The 20,099-nt window shown below is 42.6% G+C and overlaps 1 protein-coding gene across 1 annotated transcript in view; it reads left to right on the top strand.

Moving 5' to 3' along the window:
* Nucleotides 1–432: 432 nt before the first annotated feature.
* Nucleotides 433–20,099, top strand: part of olfm2a (olfactomedin 2a) — a 99,869-nt gene continuing 80,202 nt past the window's right edge. The window contains exon 1 of the mRNA XM_021625227.3: nucleotides 433–1,012. Coding sequence (XP_021480902.1) covers nucleotides 956–1,012 — 57 coding nt within the window. The 5' untranslated portion in view covers nucleotides 433–955. The remainder of the gene's footprint in view (nucleotides 1,013–20,099) is intronic.

The raw sequence follows: 20,099 nt of genomic DNA, 5'->3' as shown, positions 1-20,099 counted from the left end.
GATGCACACACACATACGCACACACTTAACAACATGATTTAAATATTTTTCGTTCTTATTTCTCTAAACCCCAATTCTGGGAAATCCCTTCGAATTATATTGGCACCTTAATTTACCAATTAGAAGCGGATGAGAGCTAAATTGATGGCATTATGTTGTTTTGACAATCATCATCCGGCTCTTACACAACGCCATATCAGCCCCAATCAGCGTTGGTGTGCAGATAACAAGGAAGTCGATTATGGCAATGCGTTCCGTTAAATGTCACCCCTCTCTCGCGTTCCGTGTATCTGTCATTCTACTGAAAATCCATACAGAGTAGCAAACACAGTCTAGTCAATGCAGCCCCCCCCCTCTCTTTCTCTCTTTCTTTCTCTCTCTCTCTCTCTATCTCCTTCTCTCTCACACTTTCTCTCTCTCGCGCACACATGCACGCACGCAAAGTGGTACTTGAATCAGTTGCCAAAGCATCGATGTGCTGCTCCTAGCGTCGTCACCTTGCAAGCACAGAAGTCACCTTCCAACCTCTGCGACTTTCTGCCCCTGTCATTAGCTACTATACCATTGAGTCCCGTGCTCATTTACAGGTTAAAGGCATTGCCTTATTCTAACAAACATATCGTGTGTGAAAGATTGTGTATTTGATTCAGCGTTCACTGTCAAAAATCTGCGGTCCACTGATCGGTGTTGGTCATAAGGGAGGAGGAGCAGGCGCGAGTCCACACCGCACATCGCTGATCATTGTAGCCTACGGAGCTAGAGGTCTACTCTGCGTCCGTGTGTGGAATTAACCCAGCGCACAGACTGGCTGGTGATGAGGTTCGTCGTGTACACTCGACAGAGCATTGACAGAATCCCTCTCGAGCTGAAGAAACCGCCCCAATAAGGACACAGGCAAGAGAGGAAGAGCAACCGAAGAGCTGGTCTCGGCTGGAACGCTGTCATTTCGGCAAGAATGCATCTCTTCAGTGCCATGTTCCTACTAGTGATGTTAGCTGCCATGTCCAGTGAGGTAAGAACACGCGTACATCTCATATTTAAAACGCTCTTTATTTGTTAACGTTGCATAAATGCTGGCCATTGGGGGTACAGAATACATTATCGAGGACTTGCATGTGTCTATTAGACATATGCCAATGTGCTTAATTAAAATCAATACTTGAGTAAGTGTGAAGAAAAACACGTTTAGTGGAATGAGTGTGAAATACACACATGTGTTAGTGCGAACGTGCCACACAATGATTCCAAATATGATTTTAGATGATTCCTCTGTATTATTTCCCCCCAGTCGTAAGGAAAATGTGTAGGTTAGTCAAATCTCACATCTACGGCCGTCTGGCCTGGAAAACAGCAGCATGGATTCAGAGGGGCAGGACAGAGAGAAAGTTGAGAGAGGAAGCGACAGAAAGGCTCTGGGGCTTCTCTGAGCAACAGAAGTCGGTCTATGTTATGCCGGTACTGTACACGCTAGAGCGAGCTTGTGCACAATCTAAGTGTGATTTGCGAATGTGTGGACACACGTGCCAGGTTCAGTGTTAGTAAGATGATTGTAAGTAGTGCTTTTCTAATGCCACTTCAAACGCTAACCTATGTTCCGTGGTGAATGGACTTATCTGTAGGCCTATGTCTTGGAGATATGTATTTGCGGCTACGTTGGACCAGAGAAGCACTAAGCACATACCTTTCCCTGAAATGATGAGCTTTGAAGTGACAGTTGTGAATTGAACTGAAGGAAGGTAAATTATCTGACCCAGAGAACATTTGAAAGTCCAAGAGATGTGAATCATTTGTTATTGCGGCTTCAGCTGTCAGACAAAATAAGTTCTAGAACATGTTAACATGCTTAATGCAACAGTCAAATATTTAAAAAGCTTACCATTTTGAAAAGATGTCTACACAAACTGATAATGTAGCTCATAACATTTCACGTTGAAGTCTGAGGCCTGTTTCAGCACCATGTACAGGGCTTCAGAATGCCTTTGCCTAAAAATAGGGTCACAGGCTGATTACACCCGTTGCAAAATAAATGTATAAATCTATATTATTCAATTATTGCACCCACACTGCTCATGCGGCCAACGAGCGTCTGTGTTGCCAAGGGCTAAAAATAACGCAGATCACGATGCAAGTCCTGCCTCTCCCATCTCCTCATTGGTTTATAGAAGCAGGTACCCATCTCGTCATTGGTTATACCCACATGGGTGACTGAAAGATGAACGAGGTCAGTGACAGTAATGCACCTAATTTATGAAAGTTTCCAATTGCAATATAAAGTCAAGAGAAGAAAAAGCCTGGAAGGAGGAGAGATGACTAGAAACGATTCGGTTGACCGTTTTATGTGTGGATTAATTTCGGAGTAGAGGACCTTGTGCATTTCAGGTAAAATAACAACTCAATGTTTATATCCCAGGACAAATGAGCTAGCAACAGCAAGCTAGCTAAATAGGACAAATTAGCTAGCAAGTGCAAGCTAGCTAGCTAAATTGCCATACATGTTTAATTATTTTCGACCTGTCCCCAAATTAATGTAATTGTTTCAGAGTTTGTTTTGATATTTTAACCTGCGTGTCGTGATCACGTTTGGTGTGGGGGGACAAAATACATTTATGCACGAATGCGCACGATGGGACATGCGCACAGCCGGTTTGGGTTCCATGTTAGTGCTATTCGGTAATCCTTGGGACGACCCTAAACCCTTAACCCCAACCCTTACCCTAATCTTAACGATAACCCCTACCTAACGCTAACCTTAAAACCCTTTTACATTTCAACTTAAATTGGTTGATGTCATAGTTGGGACTTCCCAAAGTATCCCAGTTTTAGTGTGTAACAGTTTCCAAATCCTTTGTTTTGTTCTCACAATCACCGGGTAACACATTAATGGTCAAGAGTAAAGCTTGGGATGGACCTACAGTTTAAATAATATTCTCTGGCATGCCAGGCCTGACCCCCAAGTGTATAATGTTATGTGCATCATTTTGCTGAGTAGATATTAACCATATAACCATATAGCTCAACAGCTGCAGATTTATACGGTATTCTGACTGTGTGCAAACCATGAAATGAAAATGTCTGCTGTAGTTCATTTCTAATACACAGTAGCACTGAGAGAACATCCTGCTCTCCAGAATGAGTATGTTGTCTACTACTGAAGTGTGCCATGTCAACTGCCATGTCTACTTGCTGTGTTGAGACTTGAGCTGACCTTTCCCAGAAATGGATCCGATGCTACCTGTCCTGAGGCCATGCTCCTTTCAAACGGTGGCGGTGACAATGAGACCCTACTGAGAGAAGCAGGTGGTGCTGTCAGTGACAGGAAAGGATGTGCAGAGCACAGCCAGTGGTATCTCAGTGTAGAACAAGACTTAATCTCTGTCCTTGTGCTCTCTCTCTGTCTGTCTGTCTGTATGTGTGTCTGTCTGTCTGTCTGTCTGTCTGTCTGTCTGTCTGTCTGTGTGTCTGTGTGTCTGTGTGTCTGTGTGTGTGTGACCTACTGATGGAGAACTCGGTCCTGTTCAGTAGTGACAAAAAAATTGGAAACAGACTGAAATGGGGACCTACTACCTGGACCTGTCCTATTTTCCTTTGGAAAAATGTTTTGCTATGGTATGCCCCCTAGTATTTAGGAAAACCCTGGTTTGCATATCATATGAAACCACCTGCGGAGAGACTTATTTAGCCGTCTGTTTCACCCACTCCAACATGGTCCGTCACAGTGGTGCCCTGTCTAGCGCTGACGCTCACTGGAGTCACAGGGCAGGAGACAGTAGGCAGGTGAGCACCCAACCATAAGGCATAAGGACCTGACGATGTGTGTGTCCCAGACTTACTCTCAGGAGATACAATCATCTCTTTATCAGTGGAACTGTTTCCCCGCCTCCAATGGCTTATAATTGGCCTTGGGGGACAATTTGTTGTAAGTGTTTACATGAAATATTAATCAACCCTACAGAGGGAAAAAAAAATATGGCGCCACACATTTCCCTAATGTAGCCTAGCTCTGCAGACATAAAGAATTTATTAACTCTTCTGGTCGCATCTTCCGACTGATAGGACGTCTCTCTACACTGGAGGAGTTTGGATATCTCACTCATATGTACACATCTTCCCACACACAGTCTGGGCACGGGCCCTACATTAAATATGCACTATGCTTTAATGAGACACATGCACTCGCTGGCTCTCTGCATGTGTTTGTTAAGTACCCACAATACCCCAGGAGTCCTGACAGCCAGTGATACAGACGGACACCTGCTCGACCTTGGCACTGCCTCTGTATGTACACCGTTGTTATGGGGTTGCATCACAAGATGACTGACACCATGCATGCACTTAGTAAATGTACGTCTGTGTAACAGCTGATATTTATGCATGGTGATCTAAGAAATTCTACTTGTGGTCTGAGCTGAGAATACATGTATATTTCAGCCGATAAAATGGACCGTAATCATTACGTTTGCAGCTAAAAGCTGAATTGCAGCATACACAGGCCTAGATAAGTAAATCAAACAAAACATGTGAGATGCACTATACAATGTCACAGCTCAGGCACCACACCCTAATAGGGTCATGTTTTCCCTTATTCATATCACAATGAAGTTCTACCATTTAAATAAAAACACCAATATACACTGTTCAAAAAAATAAAGGGAACACTTAAACAACCCAATGTAACTCCAAGTCAATTACAATTCTGTGAAATCAAACTGTCCACTTAGGAAGCAACACTGATTGACAATACATTTCACATGCTGTTGTGCAAATGGAATAGACAACAGGTGGAAATGATAGGCAATTAGCAAGACACCCCAATAAAGGAGTGGTTCTGCAGGTGGTGACCACAGACCACTTCTCAGTTCCTATGCTTCCTGGCTGATTCTTTGGTCACTTTTGAATGCTGGCGGTGCTTTCACTCTAGTGGTAGCATGAGACGGAGTCTACAACCCACACAAGTGGCTCAGGTAGTGCAGCTCATCCAGGATGGCACATCAATGCGAGCTGTGGCAAGAAGGTTTGCTGTGTCTGTCAGCGTAGTGTCCAGAGCATGGAGGCGCTACCAGGAGACAGGCCAGTACATCAGGAGACGTGGAGAAGGCCGTAGGAGGGCAACAACCCAGCAGCAAGACCGCTACCTCCGCCTTTGTGCAAGGAGGAGCAGGAGGAGCACTGCCAGAGCCCTGCAAAATGACCTCCACTAGGCCACAAATGTGCATGTGTCTGCTCAAACGGTCAGAAACAGACTCCATGAGGGTGGTATGAGGGCCCGACGTCCACAGGTGGGGGTTGTGCTTACAGCCCAACACCGTGCAGGACGTTTGGCATTTGCCAGAGAACACCAAGATTGGCAAATTCACCACTGGCACCCTGTGCTCTTCACAGATGAAAGCAGGTTCGCACCGAGCACATGTGACAGAGTCTGGAGACGCCGTGGAGAACGTTCTGCTGCCTGCAACATCCTCCAGCATGACCGGTTTGGCGGTGGGTCAGTCATGGTGTGAGGTGGCATTTCTTTGGGGGGCCGCACAGCCCTCCATGTGCTCGCCAGAGGTAGCCTGACTGCCATTAGGTACCGAGATGAGTTCCTCAGACATCTTGTGAGAGCATGCGTGCGGTTGGCCCTGGGTTCCTCCTAATGCAAGACAATGCTAGACCTCATGTGGCTGGAGTGTGTCAGCAGTTCCTGCAAGAGGAAGGCATTGATGCTATGGACTGGCCCGCCCGTTCCCCAGACCTGAATCCAATTGAGCACATCTGGGACATCATGTCTCGCTCCATCCACCAACGCCACGTTGCACCACAGACTGTCCAGTAGTTGGCGGATGCTTTAGTCCAGGTCTGGGAGGAGATCCCTCAGGAGACCATCCGCCACCTCAACAGGAGCATGCCCAGGCATTGTAGGGAGGTCATACAGGCACGTGGAGGCCACACACACTACTGAGCCTCATTTTGACTTGTTTTAAGGACATTACATCAAAGTTGGATCAGGCTGTAGTGTGGTTTTCCACTTTAATATTGAGTGTGACTCCAAATCCAGACCTCCATGGGTTGATAAATTTGATTTCCATTGATCATTTTGTGTGATTTTGTTGTCAGCACATTCAACTATGTAAAGAAAAAAGTATTTAATAAGAATATTTCATTCATTCAGATTTTAGTGTTCCCTTTATTTTTTTGAGCAGTGTATATATTTTTTTGTATTACAATGTTTCTGAAACATTTCCAGGACTGGACTTTGAGCAGATTGTGGATATATACTTTTTAAAAATCTTATCTGTAAATTACTTAACCATGTGGGTAAACAGCATTTTTGGTGCATGTTATCCAAAATCTATATTTGACAACATATGAACAATTCCCTCTATACAAGTCTGGGGAATATATCTCAGTAATACCACACAACATTTGGTGAATGCAGGTGCATCTAAAACTGAGATTAATTAAAGCTGAGATTAATTAAAGCTGAGATTAATTACTTAGCGTGTGGGAAGAGTCGGACTTTCAGGAAATGGTAGTTAAAGAGAAGTACAGGAAATGTAGTCTACCAATCACCGAACACCTATTTAGAACTATTACAGTGCCTTGCGAAAGTATTCGGCCCCCTTGAACTTTGCGACCTTTTGCCACATTTCAGGCTTCAAACATAAAGATATAAAACTGTATTTTTTTGTGAAGAATCAACAACAAGTGGGACACAATCATGAAGTGGAACGACATTTATTGGATATTTCAAACTTTTTTAACAAATCAAAAACGGAAAAATTGGGCGTGCAAAATTATTCAGCCCCTTTACTTTCAGTGCAGCAAACTCTCTCCAGAAGTTCAGTGAGGATCTATGAATGATCCAATGTTGACCTAAATGACTAATGATGATAAATACAATCCACCTGTGTGTAATCAAGTCTCCGTATAAATGCACCTGCACTGTGATAGTCTCAGAGGTCCGTTAAAAGCGCAGAGAGCATCATGAAGAACAAGGAACACACCAGGCAGGTCCGAGATACTGTTGTGAAGAAGTTTAAAGCTGGATTTGGATACAAAAAGATTTCCCAAGCTTTAAACATCCCAAGGAGCACTGTGCAAGCGATAATATTGAAATGGAAGGAGTATCAGACCACTGCAAATCTACCAAGACCTGGCCGTCCCTCTAAACTTTCAGCTCATACAAGGAGAAGACTGATCAGAGATGCAGCCAAGAGGCCCATGATCACTCTGGATGAACTGCAGAGATCTACAGCTGAGGTGGGAGACTCTGTCCATAGGACAACAATCAGTCGTATATTGCACAAATCTGGCCTTTATGGAAGAGTGGCAAGAAGAAAGCAATTTCTTAAAGATATCCATAAAAAGTGTCGTTTAAAGTTTGCCACAAGCCACCTGGGAGACACACCAAACATGTGGAAGAAGGTGCTCTGGTCAGATGAAACCAAAATTGAACTTTTTGGCAACAATGCAAAACGTTATGTTTGGCGTAAAAGCAACACAGCTGAACACACCATCCCCACTGTCAAACATGGTGGTGGCAGCATCATGGTTTGGGCCTGCTTTTCTTTAGCAGGGACAGGGAAGATGGTTAAAATTGATGGGAAGATGGATGGAGCCAAATACAGGACCATTCTGGAAGAAAACCTGATGGAGTCTGCAAAAGACCTGAGACTGGGACGGAGATTTGTCTTCCAACAAGACAATGATCCAAAACATAAAGCAAAATCTACAATGGAGTGGTTCAAAAATAAACATATCCAGGTGTTAGAATGGCCAAGTCAAAGTCCAGACCTGAATCCAATCAAGAATCTGTGGAAAGAACTGAAAACTGCTGTTCACAAATGCTCTCCATCCAACCTCACTGAGCTCGAGCTCTTTTGCAAGGAGGAATGGGAAAAAAATTCAGTCTCTCGATGTGCAAAACTGATAGAGACATACCCCAAGCGACTTAAAGCTGTAATCGCAGCAAAAGGTGGGGCTACAAAGTATTAACTTAAGGGGGCTGAATAATTTTGCACGCCCAATTTTTCAGTTTTTGATTTGTTAAAAAAGTTTGAAATATCCAATAAATGTTGTTCCACTTCATGATTGTGTCCCACTTGTTGTTGATTCTTCACAAAAAAATACAGTTTTATATCTTTATGTTTGAAGCCTGAAATGTGGCAAAAGGTCGCAAAGTTCAAGGGGGCCGAATACTTTCGCACTGTATGATCTCTTCAATGTAAGTTACTACATGTAAAAAAAAAGTTTAGAACGTTTTCTATGAAATGGGCTTTTGAAATCTCAAAATGTACACTACCGTTCAAAAGTTTGGGGTCACTTAGAAATGTCTTTGTTTTTGAAAGAAAAGCAAATGTTTCGTCCATTAAAATAACATCAAATTGACCAGAAATACAGTGTAGACATTGTTACTGTTGTAAATTACTATTGTAGCTGGAAACAGCTGATGTTTTATGGAATATCTACATAGGCGTACAGAGGCCCATTATCAACAACCATCACTCCTGTGTTCCAATGGCACGTTGTGTTAGCTAATCCAAGTTTATCATTTTAAAAGGCTAATTGATCATTATAAAACACTTTTGCAATTATGTTAGCACAGCTGAAAACTGTTCTGATTAAAGAAGCAATAAAACTGGCCTTTAGACTAGTTGAGTATCTGGATCATCATCATTTGTGGGTTCGATTACAGGCTCAAAATGGCCAGAAACAAATCCCTTACTTCTGAAACTCAGTCTATTCTTGTTCTGAGAAATGAAGGCTATTCCATGAGAGAAATTGCCAAGAAACTGAAGATCTCATACAATGCTGTGTACTACTCCCTTCACAGAACAGGGCAAACTGGCTCTAACCAGAATAGAAAGAGGAGTGGGAGGCCCCGGTGCACAACTGAGCAAGGGGACAAGTACATTAGAGTGTCTAGTTTGAGAAACAGACGCCTCACAAGTCCTCAGCCGGCAGCTTCATTTAATAGTACCCGCAAAACACCAGTCTCAATGTCAACAGTGACGAGGTGACTCCGGGATGCTGGTCTTCTAGGCAGAGTTCCTCTGTCCAGTGTCTGTTCTTTTGCCCATCCTAATATTTTATTTTTATTGGCCAGTCTGAGATATGGCTTTTTCTTTGCAACTCTGCCTAGAAGGCCAGCATCATGTTTCCATGTAAACATTTCAATTTATATAATAATTTGAATATTTTCTCAATTGTATTTAATATTATATAAATACTTTGTTCTAATTTGTACGGTTCTTTGATTTGCTAATTATCTAATGTGTTTTTAAAAAACCTAACTTTGATGACTAGTAGAATTACATTTCTGGAGATGTTTTTACATCAAAAGATAAAGGCTGATTCTTCAAAATGCCTCTTTAAGAGATGCCAATGTTAGCAGATATCTGAGCAGAGCTCACTATTCAACCTACTTTCATTATCTCCAGTACAATACCAGTGTCTACATATATGAAAACAGAGCGTTTTGAAGGAAAATATTTAAAATTCTATTCAATAACATCATAAAAAAAGTGATTTTCAAACAATATGAGGTTCGTGGTGACGTGGGGAGCAAGAACATACAGTACCCTCCCTCTGGCTAGAAACTCGTAGCATTTAAAAAATTTTAAAAAAACTTTTAATTGTACCCTGTGATGTCACAGAGAAGCATTTTTTTTTGTCACCTTATCTTTGTATCCACAGACAATAGAAACACGCATTTAGAAATGTAGACGCTGGTTTGGTGTTGGAGATACTGAATATTGTAACGTGGATGCTGGGAGTCAAGAAGAAGGTGGTCAGTTTAATATAACAAGAAACATGGAACGATCCAACGTAGGAGTAGCATCTTGACGAACAAAACAATACTGCATGGGGAAAGAACCTAAGGGAGTGCCAGATAAAGGGGAAGTAATGGAGTCCAGGTGTGCCTAATGAAGCGCAGGTGCGCGTGATGATGGTTCCCAGGACCGGTGGTTAGTAAACCGGCGGATGCCGGAGGGGTGGAACAGGAGTAGACGTGACAACTATGAGGTTGAAAAGTTGCAGAAATCACTCTGACATTTCCTGGTTGCTAAAATTCTAATCGTTTGCCTAATTTCAGTTTATGTAACAAAACAAGCAATGGATAGTATTGAGAATCATTGTATCATCTAAACTGCTGGGAAATATATTTTAATTAAAACAAAAATATTGTATATTCAACTGTTTGAAACGTATGTACAAAATGTTAAGTAAAACTAAACTAATCTTAAGAACGAGAAGCATAGAAATAGAGTGCATATAACTTATATCACTATTTAGACTAGCTTTCAATGAGAATGACAGATCTATAAGTCATATTTCTATGTGAATTTGGACACCCAAAAAGTTACATATTGCAGCTTTAAGGCAGTAGCCATGATTTATGTTCCTATAGGTAATGCAGGTTTAGGGATAATTTAAGTAGCTAGAGGAAATGAGTTTTAGCATAGTTTCAGTACCTATACGTAATGTAGGTGTAAGGATCATATGTTTCTAGAGGTAATGCAGGTTTAAGGATCACTTCTATTCCTAGAGGTAATGCAGGTTTAGGGATCATTTCATTAGCTAGAGTTAATGCAGGTTTAAAGACCATTTCAGTAGCTAGAGGTAAATGCAGGTTTAGGGATAATTTCAGTAGCTAGAATTAATGCAGGTTCAAAGATAATTTCAGTAGCTAGAGGTAATGCATGTTTAAAGATAATTTTAGTATCTAGAGGTAATGCAGGTTTAAAGATCATTTCAGTAGCTAGAGGTAATGCAGGTTTAGGGATAATTTCAGTAGCTAGAGGTAATGCAGGTTTAGAGATAATTTCAGTAGCTAGAGTTAATGCAGGTTTAAAGATAATTTCAGTAGCTAGAGGTAATGCAGGTTTATAGATAATTTCAGTAGCTATAGGTAATGCAGGTTTAGGGATCATTTCAGTAGCTAGATGTAATGCAGGTTTAGGGATCATTTCATTAGCTAGAGTTAATGCAGGGTTTAAAGATCATTTCAGTAGCTAGAGTTAATGCAGGTTTATAGATAATTTCTGTTCCTAGAGGTTATGCAGGTGTAAGGATAATTTATTTTCCTAGATGTAATGCAGGTTCTTAGTCAGTTCATGACACTTATCCAATTGAAACAGTTAGGGGCTTGATTGGTGGACTGAGTGTGCTGCTGACATAGGGGTGAGGTCTCAGAAATATAATTGCAGGGAAATGTACGACAACAGAAAGACAAAAAATACACTTAGTACAAAACATAGATCCCTTATTGTTGTCACTTGTTAAATCCACTTAAGTCAGTGTAGATGAAGGGGAGGAGACGGGTTAAATAAGGATTTTTTTAAAGCCTTGAGACAATTGCGACATGATTTGTGTATGTGTGCCATTCAGAGGGTGAATTGGGCAAGACAAAAGTTGTAAGTGCCTTTGAACGGGGTATTGTAGTAGGTACCAGGCACACTGGTTTGAGTGTGGCAAGAGCTGCAACGCTGCTGGGTTTTTCACGGTCAACAGTTTCCCGTGTGTATCAAGAATGGTCCATCACCCAAAGGACATCCAGCCAACTTGACACAACTGTGGGAAACAGATTCAACAGGGGCCAGCACCCCTGTGGAATGCTTTCAACACCTTGTAGAGCCCATGCCTCAACGAATTGAGGCTGTTCTGAGTGCAGCTCAATATTAGGAAGGTGTTCCTAATATTTGGTATACTCAGCTGAGTGTATGTTCCTTCATTAAAATGTTTCATTTGAAATGTTATCAGAAACACAGTAAGCACTTAAAATGTTTCATTTGAAATGTTATCAAAAACACAGTAAGCACTTAGCAAGTCTTTGCAGATCTAAAATCCAGATCAGAGTCGTCAACACCACAATCAAATCTAATTATTAAACGACTTTGAACTAAACAGAGGGCTTGGGAAGTAGAGCTTTGGGGTGTCTTGAGAGACTTCAGTGTTTCTATAATTATTTTTGTTTAATCAGTGGCTGTCTGCTGAGGGCAGGACATCTTTACATGTACTTGAAACAACCTGTGAACACAACACTGCTTACTTACTGATATGAGAGCATGAGTGCAGTGCAGTGTTCCCATAGGAAAGACTGGTGCAGACAGTGGGGTGTACTTACTGTTTGAAACAGTCTGGCCTTGGAGGCTGTGAGTGATGGAAGTTACCACTTGCTTTGGTGTTTTTCCCTGTTCAAACGCCGAGCTCAGTGGGCGAGAACGCCTAATTGGTTGTCATTCTCGAAGAGGAAGACAAAACTTCTGTAAATAATTCAAAAGCTTTATTTCCCTCCGTAATTTGTTCTATCCCCTGGCACCAGGGAGGCCGATAATCAATTGACTAAAATAGACTGGCTCTTTAGGACTATTTAAAATGCTCCTCCTTGTTTGAGATGGAAATTATGTTTGCAACAGAAATTGTGCCCACAGTTGGAGTCATTTGATTGTAAACAGCTAGCTAGCTACACATTACAGCGAAGAAAGCAGTTCACAGAATTGTACAGTTTGTCTCACTTTACTTCACAAATAAGTTGAGTTGATTATATTTAAGAAGCCAATTTAAGCTTAATTGAAATGCAGATTACGATGCAAAGGAGTAGAAAAGCAGAATATAAAAGCAGTGTTGATTTAGTGGAATGTTATGCATGCAGCCTTTGTCTGCAGGGTTTTCTCTGGCATTTTGAGCAGAGACAAAACTCACACAGAGCCAATCCTAGTTGTACATTACAATCATTTGGCTTTTAATTGGTCCAACACAGACATTGAGAGGACACGCAGGACAGAACTTGGCCCAATCCGAAGGCAGCAGGACAAACAGCTGGCATGGCTGTCATCCAATCCCGATCAGCTCCCAGCTGACCTGGTAGTGTTACCCCGTGCTGGGAAATCTCCTTTCTTGGTGCTCGTCCAATGAGAGGAAGCAGCATGACGACCATTTAAACCCCTCCCTGGGCTCTGCGGAGGCTGGTGTGATTGAACCACTCACAGGCTAAATTCCTGTCCTTGTCACCCGGCCAGGAGGCGACTACACAATCATCTTACCAAAACAACACGGACACATAAACCTTATAATACCACTCCTTTTCAACTTTCCTCAGCAATGAAATGGTTTACAATCAGTGAACCTGGGCTGTTAAAATTCCTATAAATTGCGGTGGAAGTGACAAGAGGGAGCAGTTGGATGGCGTTCAAACAGAGGGAGAGAGAGTGAAGGGGCATTGAAGCAAGAGAGAGAGTCCTCCTTGCACTGCACTGGGGACCCAAGGACGCTGGTAGGCAGGCCGCGCAGGGCGGATGGACAGTACGTGCTCTGCCTAGCAGCAGCCTAAACCTCCCAGCCAGCCACACAGGGAATTAGACAAATGAAAAGCTGCGGGAGAGAGGGGTGTAAATCTCCCACGGAGAGGAGAGGACACGCACAAGGCTCGGCCTGCATCATGGCTCCTCAACCTGGAGGAGAAGACACCCCGGACACTGACACTGGATCCTCTCTCCATCCTCCATCCCCCTCTGTATGGGCTGTGCCAATGGAAGTGGATGGAGTAAATGAAGTGGGCTAGAAGGCACATACACTCAGAGAATTAGAGATATATACAGTACAGCTAACACACATACAGACACAGGCCAGACATGCACAGACACTCACTGATTGGTGAGATGGTGCCTCTTGTCCTGTGCAGTGATACGTACACCTAATTATAATGTTGTGGTGGGTGACAGACAGAAACAATCATGTTGAGCAGCATGTGGGCGAACAAACAGGCAGTGATAGATTGATTAGTCTCACGCCCGCCACCACATTCACGTGCTCTCTCCATTTAGATTCATATATCGAAGTATACCGCTTCACAGTCTGTCACGGATAATGAGCTAGCATTGTGTTTGATTCAGGGCTGCTTGAGGAGATTGAATAGTGTGTGCTTTAGTGTCATAGCTGATTACTGTAGAGCTTGAAGCAGCGCCAGCTAATGAGACTGTATTGTGTGTGCCAGAATTGTTGTAGCGTAAGGAGGTTATGTCACAAGGAGAGTCTGTTCAAGGAGGGGTGGGAGGAGAAGGAGGTGTTGTGCTGGCTGCTCCTCCATTCCTCCTAATGTCTCAGGCTCTTTCATGTCTTTTTGACCTCCATGAGAGGTGTGTGTGTGTGTGTGTGTGTGTGTGTGTGTGTGTGTGTACACCTCTTCTACAAAGTAGGTCAGTAGACAGAATGGACACTGCTGACCGGGGAGTGATATTAGTGTGACGCTGGGTTACAGGAAGGGGAGTGATATCAGTGTAACGCTGGGCAGAGTTACAGGAAGGTGAGTGATAACAGTGTGACGCTGGGCTGAGGTATAGGAAGGGGAGTGATATTAGTGTGACGCTGGGCTGAGTTACAGGAAGGGGAGTGATATTAGTGTGACGCTGGGCTGAGGTACAGGAAGGGGAGAGATATCAGTGTGACGCTGGGCTGAGTTACAGGAAGGGGAGTGATATCAGTGTGACGCTGGGCTGAGTTACAGGAAGGGGAGTGATATTAGTGTGACGCTGGGCTGAGTTACAGGAAGGGGAGAGATATCAGTGTGACGCTGGGCTGAGTTACAGGAAGGGGAGTGATATCAGTGTGATCCTGGGCTGAGGTACAGGAAGGGGAGTGATATCAGTGTGACGCTGGGCTGAGGTACAGGAAGGGGAGTGATATCAGTGTGACGCTGGGCTGAGTTACAGGAAGGGGAGTGATATCAGTGTGACGCTGAGGTACAGGAAGGGGAGTGGTATCAGTGTGACGCTGGGCTGAGTTACAGGAAGGGGATGGATGGGCACTGAGCAGCAACTGTCTGGGCTGTAACGGACCACCAGAACAGATGGAATGCTGGGTAGAGTGTGCATGAGGTCATAGGCCTCCTCGTCCCTGACACTGACACACTGTCCCTGTATGGCGCTCCGAGACGGGGTTGTCTCACAGTATCTCTGCCTTTCTAACTGGTGGTCCAGTGTGGCTCAGTTGGTAGAGCATAGTGCTTGAAATGCCAGGGTTGTGTCTTCAAAACCCACAGGGGACCAGTACCAAAGAAAAAGGTATGGAAATGTATGCACTCACTACTGTTAGTCGCTCTGGATAAGAGTGTCTGCTAAAGGACTTAAATGTAACTACCTGGAGAGAAGGTGTCCTAAACTGACTGTCACACTCACTATTCTAGATCCGTATCTATCTGGTCTACAGCAGCTCTGAGTTTTACATCCTATTTCTTTCAAAAATGTCAGATATGCTTGATTGAACTTGCCTGGCCACAATTGAGCAAATGAAGTAGTCTCTTACAACACATACTGTATATTACAACACGTACTGTAGATTACAACACATACTGTATATTACAACACATACTATATATTACAACACATACTATATATTACAACACGTACTGTATATTACAACAAATACTGTATATTACAACACATACTATATATTACAACACGTACTGTATATTACAACACGTGCTGTATATTACAACACGTACTATATATTACAACACATACTGTATATTACAACACATACTGTATATTACAACACATACTGTATATTACAACACATACTATATATTACAACACATATTATATATTACAACACGTACTGTATATTACAACAAATACTGTATATTACAACACGTGCTGTATATTACAACACGTGCTGTATATTACAACACGTGCTGTATATTACAACACGTGCTGTATATTACAACACGTGCTGTATATTACAACACGTGCTGTATATTACAACACATACTGTATATTACAACACGTGCTGTATATTACAACACATACTATATATTACAACACGTGCTGTATATTACAACACGTGCTGTATATTACAACACGTGCTGTATATTACAACACGTGCTGTATATTACAACACGTGCTGTATATTACAACACGTGCTGTATATTACAACACGTGCTGTATATTACAACACGTGCTGTATATTACAACACCTACTATATATTACAACACATACTGTATATTACAACACATACTGTATATTACAACACATACTGTATATTACAACACGTACTGTATATTACAACACGTACTGTATATTACAACACGTACTGTAGATTACAACACGTACTGTAGATTACAACACATACTGTATATTACAACACATACTATATATTACAACACGTACTATATATTACAACACGTACTGTATATTACAACAAATACTGTATATTACAACACATACTATATATTACAACACGTACTGTATATTACAACACGTACTGTATATTACAACACGTGCTGTATATTACAACACGTGCTGTATATTACAACACGTACTATATATTACAACACGTACTGTATATTACAACACGTACTGTATATTACAACACATACTGTATATTACAACACGTACTGTATATTACAACACGTACTGTATATTACAACACATACTGTATATTACAACACATACTATATATTACAACACATACTGTGTATTACAACACATACTGCATATTACACTGGAAAGTATATGTACAGTGAGCTTTGGTGGTCCTTTTATTATTTTTAAAATTGTGCATTTTACACAGACACTTTTATAGCAGGCAATCCTTTTTACAGACAACCTTGCTTCTTGGACTACATTCAAATAACAAATGGTAAACTCTAGAAGTAATTCTGTCCAGTCCTGTATGGTTGGTGTCTACACAAAAACAACACCTAAAGAAGACTGTCATCATCATTCCATCATATATTACCTGTCATTGGCTTGTTTTTTCCAACATGTGCAGTTACATAATGATTCTAGTCAGCGTAAGCTAATAACTTTTTTCATCTCAATTACATTCATTGAATATCGGGTTACAAAGGGAGGGTTGTGTCGTATCTTTATTCATATGCTCATGTCTCCTCTCCTTAGCTTAGCTGACCAGGCAGGTCAGGCAGGCTGGTGCTGGTGGGATGAATATCAGCCATACCAGAGTCTCTCCCTCTGCGCTGCAGGCTGCACTGCTCTCAGAGGTCTGTGGAGGATGACTCTAACCCAATGTGACATCCCTCTGACAACACCCTTCCAGAGCTGGGCTGGGCCTCGGCTACACACACTGTGTCCTCTGCTATCTACTGCTATTACACAAATAGATCCGTGTGTCTCTGGAGATGCAGAGGGGATTTAACATGAATAGATTAATAGAAACCAACATAAGAGAGGCGTGTGGTGTAAAAACAAGATGTTGTATTGTCAAGAACGCTAGATAGGTGCAGTTTTACCTGGTCAGCCAAAGTAGTACAGAGCTCCTGGAGGAAATTAGGGTTAAGTGCCTTTCAGTTACTGGCCCGACGCTCTAAACGCTAGGCTACTTGTACCTGTGTTGGGGTGAGAGTGACAGCTGATGGACAGACAGGCAGTCAGGGTGTGGAGTTGTGCGGTCAGCATCTTAGGGCAGGCTGACAACTGTGAATAGGGTAACGTGAGGAGTAACCGTAGTAACTGCAGCCATGGGGATCACACAGCCTTTTTTAAATGTTGCGGTAAGCAGTAAGCACCTCCTGACCAGTTTTCTGTACGACCTTGCTTTCCCCCTGCTCAATGAATCTTTTATGAGCTTGGCGATGTGGGTTTCTGTGAAGAAGATTGGAATATAAATATGGCAGTTGCGCCTAAAGCCCACAGCTTCTCTCTGTGATACAAAGCTTTCATACTCACTAGGAGACGGAGCAGATTGGGCTGCTGCTGTGTGTACCTGACTGCACTGCAGTGCTCTCCTACAGAACCCTCCTCTTTTATCACAGACCCAATCACAAGACACACAATTCCATATCAGAGTGCTCTCACCTTCCCAAACACAAGACAATATTCCATTTTAAAGTGGAAAGATGTCATCATTGGAATGGATAGTGGACACACATTTCATTCCAGACAGCTTTTCCACATTCAGAGTACACAGGTTCCATATCAGAATATCAGAGAGAAGCTGTTTGATATCAGACCATTCACACCCGGTACACTGGCCACCAGTCAGCTGAGGATGAGTTCTCTAGTGCTGTCTGATTCGGAATCAAAAAAAATCAAAACGGTACATCCAGACACAAGGAGGAAATCTAAACTGAAACCCCCCCTGAATGCTACTGCCTCTCCTTTTCTTTCTCTCTCTGTCCCTCCCTCTCATAGTACTTCTTCCTTTCTTCCCTGGGATTTCTGTCGTCTTCACCTTCCATTGTGAGTGTGACAGTGCTTCCCCTCCTGCTGAACGCTAACTGTCGGAGAGCTTTCATCTTGTGGATGACCGGCGAGTGCTGCGTGGCGCGGAGGAGGAGGGCGGGTGGCGAGAGGAGCCTTTTTATCAATGTGTTTCAGCAGCGGGCGCTCTGTCACAGCCACTCAGTAGGGTCATTGATGAGGGGAGCCTCCCTGACGGAGCCGGGGCCTGAAAGTCGCTAGTCAGGGGAGTCAGCGCCTGAGCTGTAGCCTGACGGCGCATATCAAGCAGCTCCTCCAGGCTCTTCTCCTCTCTGTAGGCCCATGGTTGGGAAGGTAAAGAGGTATTAGCTATACAGTCAACGCATATGTTTGAAATAGGCATAGAGATAACAAGATGTAGCCAGCAGCGTAAACACACTAGCCTATTCTCTCTGATTTCAACTCTTTGGGACTTCTTCAACATGATATAACACAGATATACCCATGTAGCAGTCACTGGCCATGCATACCATAACAGAGAATGCAGCAACGGCAGCAGACTTGAAAAGATGAAGTGGGAACTATTTATCTGCACTGCACTGTGGACAAAAGCTGGATGTTGGACCAAAACAAATACTGTACTAGACACATTCATCATACCTTAGAAGTAGGGACTGCAAATATGAACAAAAGATGAACCAAGGAAATGTTGGCCCCAGTGGTGTGTTTTCATGGATGCCAAAGGAAGCCAGGCTTTCCCAAAACAATTATCAAGGAATAAAAAAAAAAACATAGACAATTATTTTTCTTTCATCTCTCTGTGTTTCATAAATGGCCCTCAGTTCACATGAGGCTGAATGTATCTCACCAGAGAAAGTATCAGAGCGAGTGAAACAGCGCCCCTCTGTATGTGTAGCCCGTCTATCTGATGCGGTGTGGTCAAAAAGAGTATGACATTGTTGCCGCCCTTAGCATTGATTGCAAGGGAAGCAATGGAGCATTTGGCCTCCCTTGATAATTTTTTTCATAAAATAATAGCCAATCAGCTAAACTGAGAGAGCTCAGCTGTGAATGGTCCTGGCACACCAAAAGAAAAGCCAGTTTGGATTTGGCTTCACACCAATCACATCACATCAGAAGTCAAAGGTCATTGACAGAAAAATCATTGTTTTGTTGTCCTCTGGTGGCTAGCTAGGTAAAATCCTCCCTTTCCTAAATGACTAAATTAACCATGGATAGAGATAGGGATTTGGACTTGTGGTTTTACGTAATTCTACGTACTGGCCAATGATTTTGATGGCGATTCTGATCCAACCATAAATTCACACATTGTGCCCCTTGTCTGAGAGGATGGAAGTTCAACATTTCGTTACAGTAGATGTAGTAGGCTAATGTTAACTAGCTGGCCTGGCGCATCGTTTCCCATGAAAATAAGTTGGGCTAGCAAGCAAGCATTTGAGCCAGGTAGCCTAGGACAACAAAAACTAAGTGTGTAATGTATGACAGCGTCAGAGACTGTTTCAGCAACATGAAAGAGAGGAGAATGGCATTGGTGTTTCTCTACAAGTAGGGTGTGTTAACATGTTCTGTCTAATTGCACACACGCACACACACACACACACACAGAAATCAGTACCATGGACAGCCACATCATATTTAGCTTATTGGACTAAATAGGTTTTGGTATCTTTTAGTTGTTACTGTATTAGACTAAGCAGAGGTGATTAGACGATGTTGAAGTTGAAATGGTGCTGGAATAGTGGAGGCAGCTCCTGTTTTCTTTGTAACTTGCAGTAACTGCCTGTGGTTCTAAATCTATAGTTGTTTAGTGGTCCAAAAATGTCACAAACATTAACTTGCTTGACCCTTCTGTAGGTCATGTAACTGTCTGTTACATGCAATATGCACCGTGGACTTCACCGGGCAGATGTTGCTCTCCGGCTTTGTGATGAATCAAAGGT

Source organism: Oncorhynchus mykiss, chromosome 12 (genome assembly GCF_057628025.1).
Source record: "Oncorhynchus mykiss isolate SJ-2025 chromosome 12, ASM5762802v1, whole genome shotgun sequence".
Lineage (NCBI taxonomy): Eukaryota > Metazoa > Chordata > Actinopteri > Salmoniformes > Salmonidae > Oncorhynchus > Oncorhynchus mykiss.
Note: the sequence above shows the minus strand (reverse complement) of the source record. Positions and strands in the feature narration are given on the sequence as shown.